Source organism: Micropterus dolomieu, linkage group LG18, assembly GCF_021292245.1.
Source record: "Micropterus dolomieu isolate WLL.071019.BEF.003 ecotype Adirondacks linkage group LG18, ASM2129224v1, whole genome shotgun sequence".
Taxonomy (NCBI): Eukaryota; Metazoa; Chordata; class Actinopteri; order Centrarchiformes; family Centrarchidae; genus Micropterus; species Micropterus dolomieu.
Window position 1 is genome coordinate 19,102,453 of NC_060167.1, and position 15,066 is coordinate 19,117,518.

General features: G+C 39.1%; 2 protein-coding genes across 4 annotated transcripts; one reads left to right on the forward strand and one right to left on the reverse strand.

The window, feature by feature from the left end:
* Nucleotides 1-953: 953 nt before the first annotated feature.
* On the reverse strand, nucleotides 954-10,392 carry rrp9 (ribosomal RNA processing 9, U3 small nucleolar RNA binding protein). Of its 2 annotated transcripts, none has more exons than XM_046028879.1 (15): nucleotides 10,156-10,392; nucleotides 9,915-10,000; nucleotides 9,678-9,790; nucleotides 9,524-9,591; nucleotides 8,297-8,338; nucleotides 8,083-8,209; nucleotides 7,865-7,989; nucleotides 4,982-5,074; nucleotides 4,781-4,881; nucleotides 4,552-4,686; nucleotides 3,207-3,269; nucleotides 2,931-3,076; nucleotides 2,594-2,673; nucleotides 2,384-2,457; nucleotides 954-1,103 (listed from the first exon to the last, which is right to left on the reverse strand). In XM_046028879.1, the coding sequence occupies exons 1-15, from the start codon at nucleotides 10,237-10,239 to the stop codon at nucleotides 1,001-1,003; spliced, it is 1,440 nt and encodes a 479-aa protein (XP_045884835.1). In that variant the 5' UTR covers nucleotides 10,240-10,392; the 3' UTR covers nucleotides 954-1,000. The 2 variants fall into 2 exon arrangements, with proteins under 2 accessions (XP_045884835.1, XP_045884834.1); XM_046028878.1 differs by having other exon boundaries at nucleotides 2,919-3,076.
* A 196-nt stretch (nucleotides 10,393-10,588) lies between these two features.
* Nucleotides 10,589-15,062, forward strand: LOC123956593. 2 transcript variants are annotated; one of them, XM_046028882.1, is made up of 7 exons: nucleotides 10,589-10,603; nucleotides 10,771-10,815; nucleotides 11,119-11,287; nucleotides 11,384-11,540; nucleotides 12,398-12,573; nucleotides 13,869-14,097; nucleotides 14,218-15,062. In XM_046028882.1, the coding sequence occupies exons 3-7, from the start codon at nucleotides 11,132-11,134 to the stop codon at nucleotides 14,418-14,420; spliced, it is 921 nt and encodes a 306-aa protein (XP_045884838.1). In that variant the 5' UTR covers nucleotides 10,589-10,603; nucleotides 10,771-10,815; nucleotides 11,119-11,131; the 3' UTR covers nucleotides 14,421-15,062. The 2 variants fall into 2 exon arrangements, with proteins under 2 accessions (XP_045884838.1, XP_045884837.1); XM_046028881.1 differs by lacking the exons at nucleotides 10,589-10,603; nucleotides 10,771-10,815 and adding an exon at nucleotides 10,922-11,036.
* Nucleotides 15,063-15,066: the final 4 nt, after the last annotated feature.

Consider the following 15,066-nt stretch of genomic DNA (forward strand, 5'->3'; position numbering starts at 1 on the left):
TCGTTTAAGCAGACTGTGTTTGTCCATTGTTGTGACTGTGAAGATCAAATCACATTTTATGACCAATTCATGCAGAAATCAGCATACTTTCTCCTGTGAATGTATGTATAAAGATATAAAACTGTAAAAGTAGTAATATGGTAGAAATGGTATTCCCTCCTAACATTCATAAATGTTAGGAGGGAGGGAGTTTGATGACTCCATGGATGACAAAACAAACACAATTATGTACCAGCGAAAAGTAACACTTCTGCCAAAGAAGACACCTGCAGGAATACTAACGAAATGTTATTAAAGGATTTAAGCACACTCGCACTACTGTAAACGTGATCTACCGATAGCTACATTCAAATCATGTAGACTACCTGATATGCAAATATTAATATTCGTTTGTCAATGATATTTTGCAAGATTTAAAAGATCCAGTAGGTCCAACACAGTTAAGCAATTCCCCTGTAGAGCTAACAGCAATGTTATGTTCGGCTCGGACAGGCTGACAATAACCTAAATAGAAGCAGTTTCCATGACGATGTGGGCCTGGGTGAAGCCTAAGCTTAGTCTTGCTTCTTAAGCATGATTTTAAAAAAAGTGATAACTTCTCCCAGCAGACACAGAGAAACCTTCAACAGACGCCCCCTCATTTAGTACAAATAATTAAAGAAACACAAATTTCATAAGATCATAACATGGTTAAGAGACGAGTGTTGTTAGCTTGGGTAGGATGCATCGACTCCTACGATGCAGCCTTTTCTCACTTCTGGCCTAATGCAGACACAGCCCACCTTGCCCACACTGCTGATTCCTTCGCTAAAGCTGCTGTTAAAGCTTCCGCAAAAACTAAAATCACAAAAGACACTTGGAGCAAACACTTGTATAAACAAATCACTCCGGGCAGTTTTTAATTTTGCAGTTTTTTTTACTCAAGATGATGAACAAAAACAAGATGCACAGGCTGTATTTAACTCTTTAATTTACAAAAGAAAAGACACTTAACAATCCACTATTCTGTCATCTTGGCTTCCTCTGGATTGGGACATTTCCTTTTAAGAGGAATAATATAGATCCCATTCTTGGCCTCTTTTATTCTCCACCATCGGCCCAACCTGCAGAAAAACACACAAACTTAGAATCAGAGCTAATGCATAAAAAACACACTATACATCATCCTGATAGAATTTATAAAAAAATAAAATAAAATAAAAACTGAAGAAAAAGAAAAATTATGTTTTATGACCCATTCTTATTCTCTGTTTTTAGATTATGCCATTACAATTATGTTTTACACTGATCCAACAACAGTTTTATGGTCAACCTTATCTAACTAAACCTTGGTGGTTAACATCTTAAATCAGAATCAGAGCAAATACAAGGCAATATTAAAGTGTGTGGGATAATAAAATTACAAACTGATCCAATGACAGAAATTGTACTGAACTGTTGCTTGGATGCAGCCACCAGTCTGGCCTGATGAGACATGTTGGAAGTTCTTTTAAATACAAAAAGGTGCTGAAAGTGACTGTAGTCACTTTGGCCTAGGTTATGTTCAGAGTCAACTGTGATTGTAATTGAGCGCTTTTAATAACTTCAGACAACCGAACAACCCCAGAACTACTGAAATCTGCAAATCAGATTCCAACAACATTTTTCAGTGTTTTGAACTCCAATTAAAAGGTCAGCTTTCTATATGTGTGTCCCAAGCTGGTCGGTCCTTAAGCTCACTAACAAATGTGAAATAACACTGTTATATTCCGAGTAAGGTGAGCTGACCATATGTGTATCTCTCTATTCCGCCACCTACTGGTCTGGGTCTGTACAGTCTCTTCATTAGAGAACAATGTTTGTTTATATGGAATTCAGTGGAGTTAATTATTTTTATTCCAGTGAGCGACAATCTATTACCTTACCAATTACCATAAACTGTTGGAGCGCTTTGTTGCTAAAGTTTATTGGTTGGTTCAAATATGGAGGCATCCAGATCTTTCTTTAAGATGCAGTCAAAAGCAACAACAGCCTCTGCAGTTTAATTTATTTTTCAGGCATGTGGCAGGTTTTTAAATTATCTACTGTAAACCATAACTAACAAACATCCATCATTACATGTCCTTTTTCTGGTATTCGTCTAAATTAAAAAATAAAATATAATCTTATCTCTTAATCTACTGATCTCAAGATACTATCACCTCTTTCAAGAAAACTGGAAACAAGTGAGGCTGCACTGGAAAAAAGGGAAAAGTGTATTTTCACCTGACAAAAGCTGACAGATGAATTAACACCTCCATCTAGTGGACATTCATTTCTCCATTCATGAACCTGCACTGACATTTAGTAGTGACATGAACTCCACAGACAGTTTCTATGGAAACATGATCATTAATTCAGTTACCTGTGCTCCTGTCCAACTCCTGCCACCAAGAACTGACCGGAGCTCGAAAACTTAAGACTGTTGACGAAACCGGACTGGGAGAGAAAGCAGAAGGAAGAGACAACGCACGATATTTTGAGACGGCCATACAGGTATCTGTAAAAAATAATGTGTGTAATTCTTATGTAAATGTGACCTTTTCTAAAAGGACAGTAGGGAGTAAAAGCTTACCACTGGTACACTGAATAGAGGCTGCAGTCCACGGTAATACTGGCCACACTTCCACAGCTGCACCTGTGAGTTGTGTGAACCTGTACAGAAGAACCATTGTTAAAGAACTTGATATCACAACAGAACATCTTAAATGCAGCTTAGCTAAACAGAATTGCTTCAACTGTTCTACCACACTGAGTGTCTAGGATTGTGTCAGGTGTATTAATTATTTTGATTAAATTTGCATTCATACGAGATCACTGTGAAATTGTTTAATTTGCACATAATAAAGTGTGTGTGTGTCTCTGTGTGTAATTAAAAAGCTGGTAAGGAGGACTCTCACAGCCAGAGGCACCTGAGGCAACAGTATCTGAGTTCTGAAGCGCTGCTACCGAAGCGACCCAATGGGGCTGCTCCAGCCCTGCATCACCATGGCAACCGTGAGCCTGCTTCACCGTGCTGAGAGGCTTCTTCTTGTTGACACTCCAAAGAGACACGGAGCTGAGGTCGTTCAGAAAAATTGAGAAAACGGTACGGAAGAGAAACATGAATGAATCAGTTAGCACGATTAGATCCTGGAACAAAAACTGTGACCGAGACGATGTGACTGTAATAGCTGCGACTGTCTTACCCATCGTCAGCTCCTGTTATCATATGCTCCTCATTTATGAGCTGGATACAATCAATTGAGCCCCTGTAGGAAGAGAGACGTTCACAGAATCCGCATGACGTATAGATGAATATCAGAGACAGAATCAACTGTTTTCTACCAAAATCACATTCTGCCATGAATTTTGGAGGATCAAATGAAAATATCCATAAATTGTAGGATTATTTATAAATCTTTGGTTAGTTTCAGTTGAGCAGTCTGTTGCTAGTAACAACCACTACTGTTACAGTTCTGTAGCAGTTTGAAGCAACATTATGTACTAACGTTATCTTAAAATAACGGTAGTTAGTCAGTCTCTGTCATTGTCACTCCAGGTCCAGATCGCCTATTGCTGTACTATATAACACTGAAAGTTGCTGTATAGCTTTGTTGGCTAGCTTGCCACCCAAGTTTCAAGCAACATTATGTAACATTTCTACCATAAAATATAGGGATGCAACAATTCTGAGACAGAGACCGAAAATGTGACACAATCATCCACAGGCATGTGTCGCAGTTCCGTGGGACAGAACCACGGACATGGACAGTTGAGTAAAGTATTTGGATTTCTGGTAGATCTCCTCATTATTTCATTTATATTCTTCACCTTATTATAGTGTTTATTCACTACTTCAATCTGCTCCCTCTCTCTTCATTTCTCATTTCCACACACCCACACCTCTGGTCTCTCACTACATACACAACAGCTTGCCCCGCCTCTTTCTGTCTCTCTCCCCCCATGTGTCTCTGCTCTGCTGAGTTTCTCCATCCGCAGTACGTTGCATTTAATAAACTCAACTGTAATTCCGTTTTCACAGGAGCAGGTGCTCCGCATATGGATCGAAACCAACGTGACACTGAATTAAATCTGCACTGGTGTGTTCACTATCGCTCAATGCTTGAAAAAATTCCATCATGTCATGTCTAGTATTATGTCTTGCAACATAATACCAGATAACATCTCTATGTAAAATGCTAAAATGGGTGCCAAATATACTTTGGCAGATGTTAAAATACCTGGGCTGCCCGACCAAGTAAATATGTAGGAAACAAAACAAGTTAAAGTTGTGTAGGCCTATATCTTGTTAATATTACATGATACACCTATTTAATTGTCTTCCAAATTCGTGTCACCTGACTATTTTGGTCCAGTCATGATTGAGTTATCATGCATGCAAAGTTTAATCAACCCAAAATGAATGATGTTAACAATAGTAATAATAACAAAAACAATATTTTTCCTACCCATTAATTAATTAAATAATTAAATTAATCACAGTTTAACAGTGTCACAGAAACGCCAGAGGAAAGACAGAAGGAGACTCACTCGTGGCCGTGGAACACCAGCTGAGATTCCTCGGCTATTTTCCACACCCTCACCGAGCGGTCCCTTCCTCCTGCAGTCACACAGCGCTCACGGGTCAGGCAGTCCAGTCCTGTGATGGCGTCCTGATGCCCAAAGCTACAGCAAATCCCAATCACAGTTAAATTCATACATTCAAGACAAATGCAAGCGTTTGGCAGGGAGATTAATTGTTTTGTGATTAGTTACTCACAGAGTTTCCACATATGCATTCTCGTCCACATTCCACACCTTCACTGAGCGATCATGAGAGGCACTGTACAGATCATGAGTTCCCTTCCTGAATGAAAGACCCTAAGTAGAAAGAGACATTTGATATGAATCATGGGGAGGACCTCAGAGCTACGGTAAATTCTTATTACATCCAAGTGAGACAGAAAGAGGGAGAACATACCGACACAGGGCCTTTGTGTCCTGTGAATTTATAGAGATGTTTACATGTTTCTGCCTCCCAGATCATGATCAGTTTGTTCATGTCTCCAGTGGCCTAAAAAGATGTTGAGAAAGAGGCTTCTGTTACAGTGAAAAAGTTGGTCTACAGGGCACTGTGTTACAATGGTTTACCTCCTACCTGAGAGAAATAAATTTTACTGTTAGAAGAGGATATTGTTCATCTTCACCCACTGCTATTAAATGCGGCATCCCTCAAGGCTCGATTTTAGGCCCTCTTTTATATTTACTTAACATGCTTCCTTGGTATTTTTTTTGAGAAGTACAATATTTTGTATCATTGTTTCACGGATGACACACAGTTCTTCATACAAGTTGCACCTGACAGCAGCCACTCTCTGAAGAACCTCTTAAACTGTCTGAATGATATCAAAGGCTGGATGGCGAGGAGCTTCCTTCAACTTAATAAAAACAAAACTGAGGTAATTCTATTTGGCCCTCCGAGCTCTGTAACTAGCTTATGCAATTGGTTCTCTGACGACAACCTTGCACAATGTAGTTAAGAATCTAGGTGTTTGTATGGATACTTCTTTGTATTTTAACAAACAAATCAGTTGTGTCGTGAAGGGACGTTTTTATCAGCTCAGAACCATAGCCAAATTGAAGCCATTTCTATCCCACTGAGACCTGGAAACACTTATACATGCGCTTATCACCTCACGGCTAAGGCTGGGCGGTATACCGATATAATTTCAAAAGAGATATGAAATTAGACAATACCATTTATACCGATATAGTTGATGTTGAGTTAATCAATGTTTCTGTAAATTCCCACCAGAGTTAACTCCTCTCTCTCCCCCTCACCGCGCAGCCCCGCCCCTCCCTCTGCATCTGCGTCACAGGCGTTTACTCACAAAGTCTCTAACAAGATGGAGGGAGACAGTGTTGGTCAACACTTTTAAAGACCAGGGGTCTCTTTTACAAACGGTGCGTACATGCAAAACAGGGCTGTTCACACACGTGGACTCAAGGAAAGGGGGCACCGGAGCTCCACCCCTTTATTACCGATCTGCAGGAAGGGGCATCCCTCCTGAGTAGTGACGTCACTGGCTGGAGGGGGACACACAGACGGGATGACCCAGGTACTAATTTGGATTCCCCTGTTTGAAAAGAGATTCCGCTTGTTTGTGTAGCCTAAATAAATGTTCAAACAGTCCACTCACTTAACGAGGCTGCTGATGAGAAATATGACTTGTTGTAAATGACATAAAATAGTGTTATATTTATTTTTTTTTATGTGTTTTTACAAGCAGCGCATCAAATCCACACGCTGGCGCACAGCTTTTGGCTCGATAAGGCAACTAACATCTGATAACAATATATGAAACTATGCTCTAATATTTGTTCGACTGACACATTGAAAACGGCATCAATTTAAATGTAATTTGTCCTCCTGTTCACCTTATTTATGAGAATAAACTGCACTGCATGCAAGTATTAATTAATGATTCCTGATTACACTGTACAACATATGAGACGTTCTTTTGCAGAAACAGATATCTCCTTGATAGCTCTTGTGTTTATTATCCTAAATCTGGATCTTTTGTGCACTGTAAATGATCTTAAATTTGCCCACTTCAGGGAAAGTCAATCAAACGGGTGTTTGTTTATTCAGAAAGGCTTTTAGGCTGTAATACTTTGAGGTAGGCCTAATATTTTGATTTATTTTACACAATAGCAGGCCTATTCATTTCAAACCGTTTCATCCTTCTGCCATGTGAGTCACCGTTTCTCATTTCTCATCTTTATGTGCGTATGCATGGTTCTGAGTTTACTTACAGGACCACACATTTTCCCGTCAAGTTTGTTTTTTATAGATCACAACCTTTGCTTGGGAAGTGCCGTACGCACGTTTCCAGCCCTGTTTTGTACGTACGCACGCAACTTTTATAAATGAGACCCCTGGCTTGTAAAAAGAAAAACACATTCATTCAGTGTTTCCCCACACATACACTTTACTTTGGCAGGCCATGCTGTTTAGGCAACACATTGTAGTATTTATCAGAGAAAAACGGTGCTTACGTTACAAGTTGTGACACTGTGGATATTTTACAAGAGCAGACTAGGTAAACCGACAGCGAACACACCAGTCAGAAGTTATACGTTAGCTGCCACGTTGGTTTTATTTTGATAGGCTACGTCGAGAAAGTCACCGAAGAGGACATACAGGGTGAGAGAGATGGTAAAGCCCATTTTCCACTGCACCAGCTGAACTCGCCTTACCTTCTTTTGGTTTTCCATGTGTAAAAGTTGTACTTGCACTACTTTTCGTATCACCTCCTGTGTGTGTCGCATTGAACATAGCGTCACGGCAGTTTTGTGTGGCGTCGCTATGACGACCAGCTATACTGAGGGGTGCTACCTGCATGTAAAACGGAAGACGGCGAAACCGAGCCGGGTAGAGTTGAAGCGAGTTGAGCTGAGCTGGCACCCCTACTCACGGCTGGACTACTGTAATTCCCTGCATATGGGGTTGAACCATTCAACACTTTCCTGACTACAAATGGTCAGACAATACATTACTCCGGTCTTGTTTCACTTGCATTGGTTACTGGTAAAATACAGAATTGATTTTAAATTGTATTCCCTTTATTGATGTGTATAAGTGTACTAGTGTTTTATTGTGTAGCTGGATACACAATGGTATATATTCTTTGTTATTTTGTTCCTTTATACTTGGGTTTTGTGTATATTGTTTTCTTGGAAAGCACTTTGGGTCAACTCCTGTTATTTTTGAATGTGCTATATAAATAAAGCTGATCTGATATGAATCTGCTAGTTTTCCAAATTTGGCCAAAGCAGGCTATGCTTAGAGCGCACTACTCACCAAGTATTTTCCATCTGACGATATGGCCATGCACAGGATATGGGCTGTATGTCCAATATGCCGATCCTCTGTACCTTTCCTTCCACCAGGTATTGTGTGCAGTTTCTTGCCACTCTCAACATCCCCTGAAGACATAAGAAAAACACTGAACTGAGTCTGCCAAGTCTGACCATTACTTTCATATTTATCCATATTTCAGCGTTTTATTTTACACTAACATTTAATGATAGAGCAGTCTTTGGCAGCAGAAAAGATGTACTTGTCATCGAAGGTGATGACCAGACAGGTAATTGGAAGTTTGTGTCCCTTTAACACTCTGATCTCTGAAGCATCCGGTGGCATGAGCTAAAAAAGACAGATTGAAAATGTAATAAAAGTCAGTCCGTTCATAAACAGCTTCCCCCCTAGGATATCGGAAATTCCCGTACTTACATCTTTGGCAATAAGTCGCTGAAGCTTTCCTTTTTGTTCAAGCTGAGGGGAAAATGACATACAGAGCAGGATCAACAACACTGACCAGCATATGGCAATACATCTAGCATATGAAATCCAAAAAGAATACCTATGTCTAAGATCAAGGACATGGGTTTGGTTAGAAAATATTCACTGTGAAACAACTTAAAATGGGTTTTGTTTTTGCCAAAAAAAACCTGCTGAGGTCGCAGTTAGTGATGTTACATTCGAAGCAGACTACACAGGCCCTTCAAAAGGAAAATTACTGCAGCAAAATGTTGCGATACCTCGCCTCACCATGCCAAAACAATAAATAAAAAAAATCCCATGACCAACCTGAACGAGGCCTTGTTACATCACACTCGCATCAAAAGGAGTTGTGCATTGGTTTTGAATATCGGATATCCTTGCCAATCTGCCTCAGTATTTTAAAACAGAGCTGAAGACTGTTTAAAAGTTACCCATTTTATAATAGAGGCTTAACTGATCAAATAACAATAATGAAATCAGTAAATCCTGCTTTATTCTGACCTTTTCTTCAAGGTATCAGATTTAATCCACTCATACATAGATTGTTTTATTGTATTAAATACAACACTGCATCAGACAGCTTAGATTCCCCATCACAAGTGGCAGTACTTTTTTCAAACATAAGTAGTGTCTGCAGGCTGTAAATAGCCCCACCAATCTTGCTCGAGGTTTCTGCTTCTTAAAAGGAAGTTTTTCCTTGCCTCTGTCGCCTAGTGCTTGCTCTTGGTGGGAACTGTTGGGCTTCTGTAAATAGCATCATAGAGTACGGTCTAGACCTGCTCGTTTATGAAAAGCGCTGTGAGATAACTGTTGTTGTGATTTGGCGCTATATAAATAAAATTGAATTGAATTGAATTGAATCTTCACCACACAGAGAGAAAGGCAGCCCTTACATGTGCAATCGCAGAGCAGGGTGTACATAGACATACTGCAACAAACACCAATAAATAAATGCAACCCAGATGAGCATTTAAACATTTCATCTGCTCAGAGGTCCACTCATCTGGTATATTGTAGCTGCACGAAGACATTGTATAGGTATAGGAGTGATTTAATGATCAAACTGAAGCTACACTGTCACAAAAGTAATCTGTAAAAGTACAGGGATGGTTGAGTGTGTAACGTCTCGTGTCCCCAGCGGGAAATTAAACCCATTAACACAGAAGACATTCTTACCACTTCTTCTTCAAGTCTTCCAGCAATCAGATCAGTCTCAAATGAGTCGTCTTCTGCTTTCTTTTCCTCTGATGAGATCAGATCACATAATAAATACATACATGCACAGACCGTAATGCTAAACATCCATGTCGCATGGATAATATAAGTTTACCTTCTTCCTTTAGTTGGTCGAGGTAAATTTTGGCTAATCTAAGTTTCTTCTCCTGTGGCGTTTCATCAAACTCATTCTCTTCACTAGGCTGTCTTTTCTTGGGCACTACAGGACTGTGCAACAACGAAACACAAATCAAAACAAGTTCACAACTGCTGGGTTAGTTATGTCCTTTAAAGTCTACATCATGACACGGTCATCAATGCATAACCACAAGTGAGTACATCAGAAATTAACCTCTCTGTCTCAGAGTCGCTGGAAATCTCTTCGTTGTATTTGGAGTTGGGCTTCTTTGCTCGCACTTTGTCCCAATCGCCCTGCAGCTACAGTAAAAAAAAAAGAAAGAGTGTTTGTCGTGACATATAATGAAGTTTCATTCGCGTTAGACCAGCAGGTTATATCAGGTACGTGAGTCAACATGCTGGTTAGCTAACGTTACTGTGATTTAGCTTACCGGCTAACAGTGCAGCTCACTTACCTTTCGTTTTGGGACGTCTGCATTTTTACCCTTTTTAACTATTTTGGGGTTGTCTTTTTTCTTTATAAAGAAAGAAGAAGACATGGTGAAACGCGACGCTCGCCGTTTCAAAGTAAACGACAACACTTAACTCCACAAGTTTCTCCGGCAGCAAGTCAACATTGAACCCACATGGATACACTGCAACCAAACCAGGATGCTGAAGTCAGGTTTGAAAGCGGACGCTGATTGGCTGACATTCACAGTTGCTCCTAAATATCCCGCCCTTTGTTGAAACTCTGAATTTTTATTGGTTAAATTCGGGGTTCAGATGAGCAGGAAACTGTACAGGGGCAAAATACTTCCCTCGGGGAATAAGTTTTCACAGCTTTGTTCCGCGAATAATTGTAAAAATAAGCATTTCACAACACAGTAATCTTATGCACATGTGTGCCATACACAATAAAAGATAAATATAGGAGGCGTATTTCAAACATATTAAACCGGAAACGTTTTGCGCGGCTGTTAAAAATTGGCCGTAATTTTATCAGGATCTATGTACTGTACTACTGCAGTAGTACTACTACTTCCTTTACTACGCAGTACTTCCATTTACTGCGCTGTCTCTGTTCTCAGTGAGTGTATTTACAGTATATCCTTGAAGTCGAGCTGAACGGGCAGGTGAGCATCCTCTGAACCGTCTAACATTAAATATCACATGTGCTTGATAATGTATTGAAAGAGTCATTGTATCACTCAGTTGCTCCAGCTGGAGACAATCTGGAGGCTAGTAGGAGGGGTTGAGTAGGCAGGGGGAGGGAGGTGCAAGGGGAACTAACTTTTCATCATTGTCATGCATGAATGCGTTTAAAAAGAATGAAACACGTGGAGCCGCTGAAAAAGTTTGACTTACAGTTTGATTCCCATCTTATGCAGAAAATCAATGCTTGATGTGTCAACTGATCAGATCATTACCCTCCCCAGATTTACTACCCCCATGCCACCCAAGAGAGAAGCAGGCGCGACTCCAACACAACCGCCAGTTAAGATGATAAAAATCAGCAATGATGGGCAGGAGTTTGGCAGTGATCCAGGGGAGGATAAGTACAGGTTGGTTGAAGGCTCCAGCTACTCACCTTTTCCCAACAATGAGGTGAGAGATTTTGCAATTTGATTGTGCATAAAATATCTGTTGTTCACCATTACTACACATGGAAGTTATTCACGGCATTTCCTCTCATTTTGGCAGCATGAAACCATTGAGTTTGATGAAGAAAATGTCGCAAGTCCAGGCATCAGAACAGACACCATCAGTCTCCTCATGAAAATAGAGCAGCTGCAGGCACAACTCAAATATGAACGCAGATGTAGAATTTTGGCTGAGAGAGAGTTGAGGGAGCTGAAAGGTGGGTGGAAAAAGATGACTAATTTATTAAATAATATGCTAAAAGACCACACAGTTAAAGTACGGAATGTGACTCACTGTAATCAGGGCAGGGCCATAGAGTCATATTTTTGTACATTTGGAGGATCAAAAGCATACATAAAAATTTAGACCAAAACAACTTCTAAGTTAAATAAAGCAGACGAACAATATTTTAAAGGTAATGCTTTATTTGTATGTCCATAATTTTCATAAAAAGATTCCTGGAAAAAACAATTTTATTTAGTACTAAACAAAGGGAAATCATTCATTAACTCAATTCTTACACTTTCAGTTAAATGCAGTAATCAATAGTGGGATTTGGGGAGTCATTTAGTCCATGCACAGCATTTTTCAGCATATCATTAAACATAGTTTGAGAATTTAGTCTCCACTAATGAATAAAAAAAATAAATAAAAAAAAGTATATTTATCTGTGATTAAAATGAGCTTCTCTCTCCAAGGACAGTCCTTTTTTCTTTTTTTTACATTTTCTCAGGAAACTTTTATTTTATTATATTATTAATAAATGGCAAACCTGTTAAGAAGTGTTACCAAATTAAATAAAAGGCATTTATTAGTCTTTACATACCTGTAAGTGTAGAAAGGTCTTCAAATAACATTATTATTTTTATTATTATAATTAATAATATAATTATATAACTGTTAAATTAACAATAAAATGGGATTTTCTAGGTACTTTTACAGGTTTGGTTGTTTGCTGGTAAAAAGTTTCTTAGGTAACAGGCCCTGAGCCTGTGCTGTAAACATGCCATCTAATTACTCTGTGAATAAACTTGCTCTGTTTCAGCAGTTCTAAAGTGATTTGACACTTTACAGAGATGAACACACTCATGATGCAGATGAGGCACACGGCCCATGAACTTCGAGTCACTCTGGATCAAGTTCTCCAAGGAGGCGATGCAGCAGCTGCACCACAGAACTCTCATGATGAGAGTATCGCTTTCCTGGCCGAGACTGAGGCTGAGATGAGAGCGGTTCATAATATCCCAGAGGTCAGGGCTCCCATATTTATAAGAACACAGTTTTGGGAAGAATGCTCAGTTAGTTTACATTTTGTTATCGTTGAAGAACCTGAATTTAACCCTTGTTTTGTGTTTGGGTCTGTGGGACACGTTTTCAGTGTTTACCGAAAGAAAAATTATCCGATTTAGTATTTTTTTTCAACCTCGGACACTTTGGCCTTGACAAATTTTCTGCAAATACATGTATATTAAAACATTTTCATTTTCAATGACTTCACATTGTACACATCACCTACACATTTATATAACACATGTAGTGTTTGGTTCCATTAGACCTGCAGGTAATAAAAGAGTGGAGGTGCTGGGTCCTTTCACTCTGTCCTTCTCCTACATGGCCTGCTGTTAGAGTGTGATTTGTTTTTTTTTTATAAATTTTTTTTTTTCTGCTCCTACTAATCACCATAGACTGTATTCACGCACAAGGTTGCATGTTTGTTACATTTCAAGTACCAAAACCTGTCTGCTCTCACATTCCCACACATTTTACCTTCTGTCTTGTGGGAACCACTCGCAGTCGATGAATATAGCGAAAAGGATCTCTGATCAGAGGGCCTTAGAGAGAGAAAGGCTTGGGAAGGTAATGAAGAGGAAGATTTATCAGAATTTGAAGATTACATTTCTGGTGTCTGACAGTGAGTTTGAAGGAGGGAGGGAGGGAGAGAGAGAGAGAGAATTCCTGATGAAGTATTTTCATCATTCTGGGTTGCGGCCACTTAGCAACAAAAAGAAGCGCTACAAGGTGTGTGGACGCAAGATGGATAAAAAGACACACTATACATGCATCATGCGCAAGGAATATAAATGCAACACACACAAAGTAAAACTCTGCCCCTCATGTGTTGCATAGGCTGGCATTGTTTCATTTAGATTTGTTCAAAAATAAACATGTTTTTACACCCACATGTTGATAATTTTTTTAATTTTTGCAAAAAAATCTATTTATAGATATAATCTAACAGAGGTAAATATTAACTGTATATACTGTCTTCACTGATAGTAATTGTGATAAAGTACACATCTGGTATTTTTACATAATGTTTATGACTGTATTGATTTAAAAATCCAATAATGTGGTGGGTCCACCAGACCCACAAACATTGGCTGGAGTAACAAAAACATGAACCATGCAAGGGTTAAAAGTGCAGATTCACTGACCGCAGACAATTTTACAAACCTGGAGGTGTCAGATTCAGGCATTGATGTGTCTTAATATGTTTGTAGCTAACATTTTCTTCATCTAACCCTAACCCTTTTTTTGCCCTCAGGATGATCACAACTTCTTGTATCTCTCTGAGAATCTTCGAGTGCCAAAAAATCTTTACGAGCGCATTGCAGAGATCGCAGACTACAAGAAGTACACGTCTGCTCTGCTGATGATGCTTTTTGACCGAGAAACGTTGGCCACACACTCTCTGCAAGGCCGGAGGAACACCTTTACTGGAGAGGATTGCCAGAAGCCTCAACTCCCACCGGAGATCTTGAGAAGTATAATCGGTAAAATAAAGAACATTACGTATCATTGAATTTTTCTGCACCTTCTATTAGAGGCTCATTATTTATAAATTCAAGAATGGAAAATGGAGATTTTAATTTTTATTATGTTTCTTCTTCCAGATCACGTGGCAGTCAAGTTCAACGTTGATAGCAGCCAAATAAAAACTGCAATCCGCACAAAGTTGAATAATGAAGACAAGCTATTAAAGAAGAGACTGGGTTTGGGTAAAGCTGAAAGCAAAGCTGTTACTGATCAAAGCTTTTGCCAAGATACTGCACTGCTGCCGGAAAACGGAGCAATGGGAAATGATTCTCAGTTATAACCTTCTGAGTCTGCCTTCTTCTGTTAGCCACCCAGTATTTCATGTCTGATAGAAACATGTGACAGATTGCCTTTTTAAAACCACATGTAGTTTATTCGGTATTGAAATTTAGGTAGTTGTAGATAGTACAGTTGTTTTTTGTTTGTGTTTTTTTTTTTTTTTTTACACTTTTTAGACATCTAACTTCGTTTACTTTGACAGCTGTTTTTTTCAACCATGTGTTTGAAAAAGTTTAACCTGGTAACCCAACCAAGACTTTCAATAGCAATATAAAGTGTCACATGTGTAATCGTCAGTGGGTAAAAACAACCAAGTGTTCTTATTTCATTTGAGGTAGTAGGTGGCAGGATTGCGAAGTACATGTATACAAGTTTACTGGTTTGATTTTTCAATCAGCAGGCCTTTGTGTGATCGACAATTGTAGGACAATTGAAAATGTTTTAAGCAATAGTGATGTCATTTGTTGCCTTCTGTTCATGACACATTTACACTAAGTGATACTGTGTTTCTAGAGTAGTGTTTTTGCAGTTACAAAATATGCTGTAAGTGATAATTAATCTTCCTGCTTCCACAACATCTCTTACATCACTTCTCTGTTTGTTGTGCTTATGTATGTAAGGGCCAATAAACTTTTTGAACTGATATC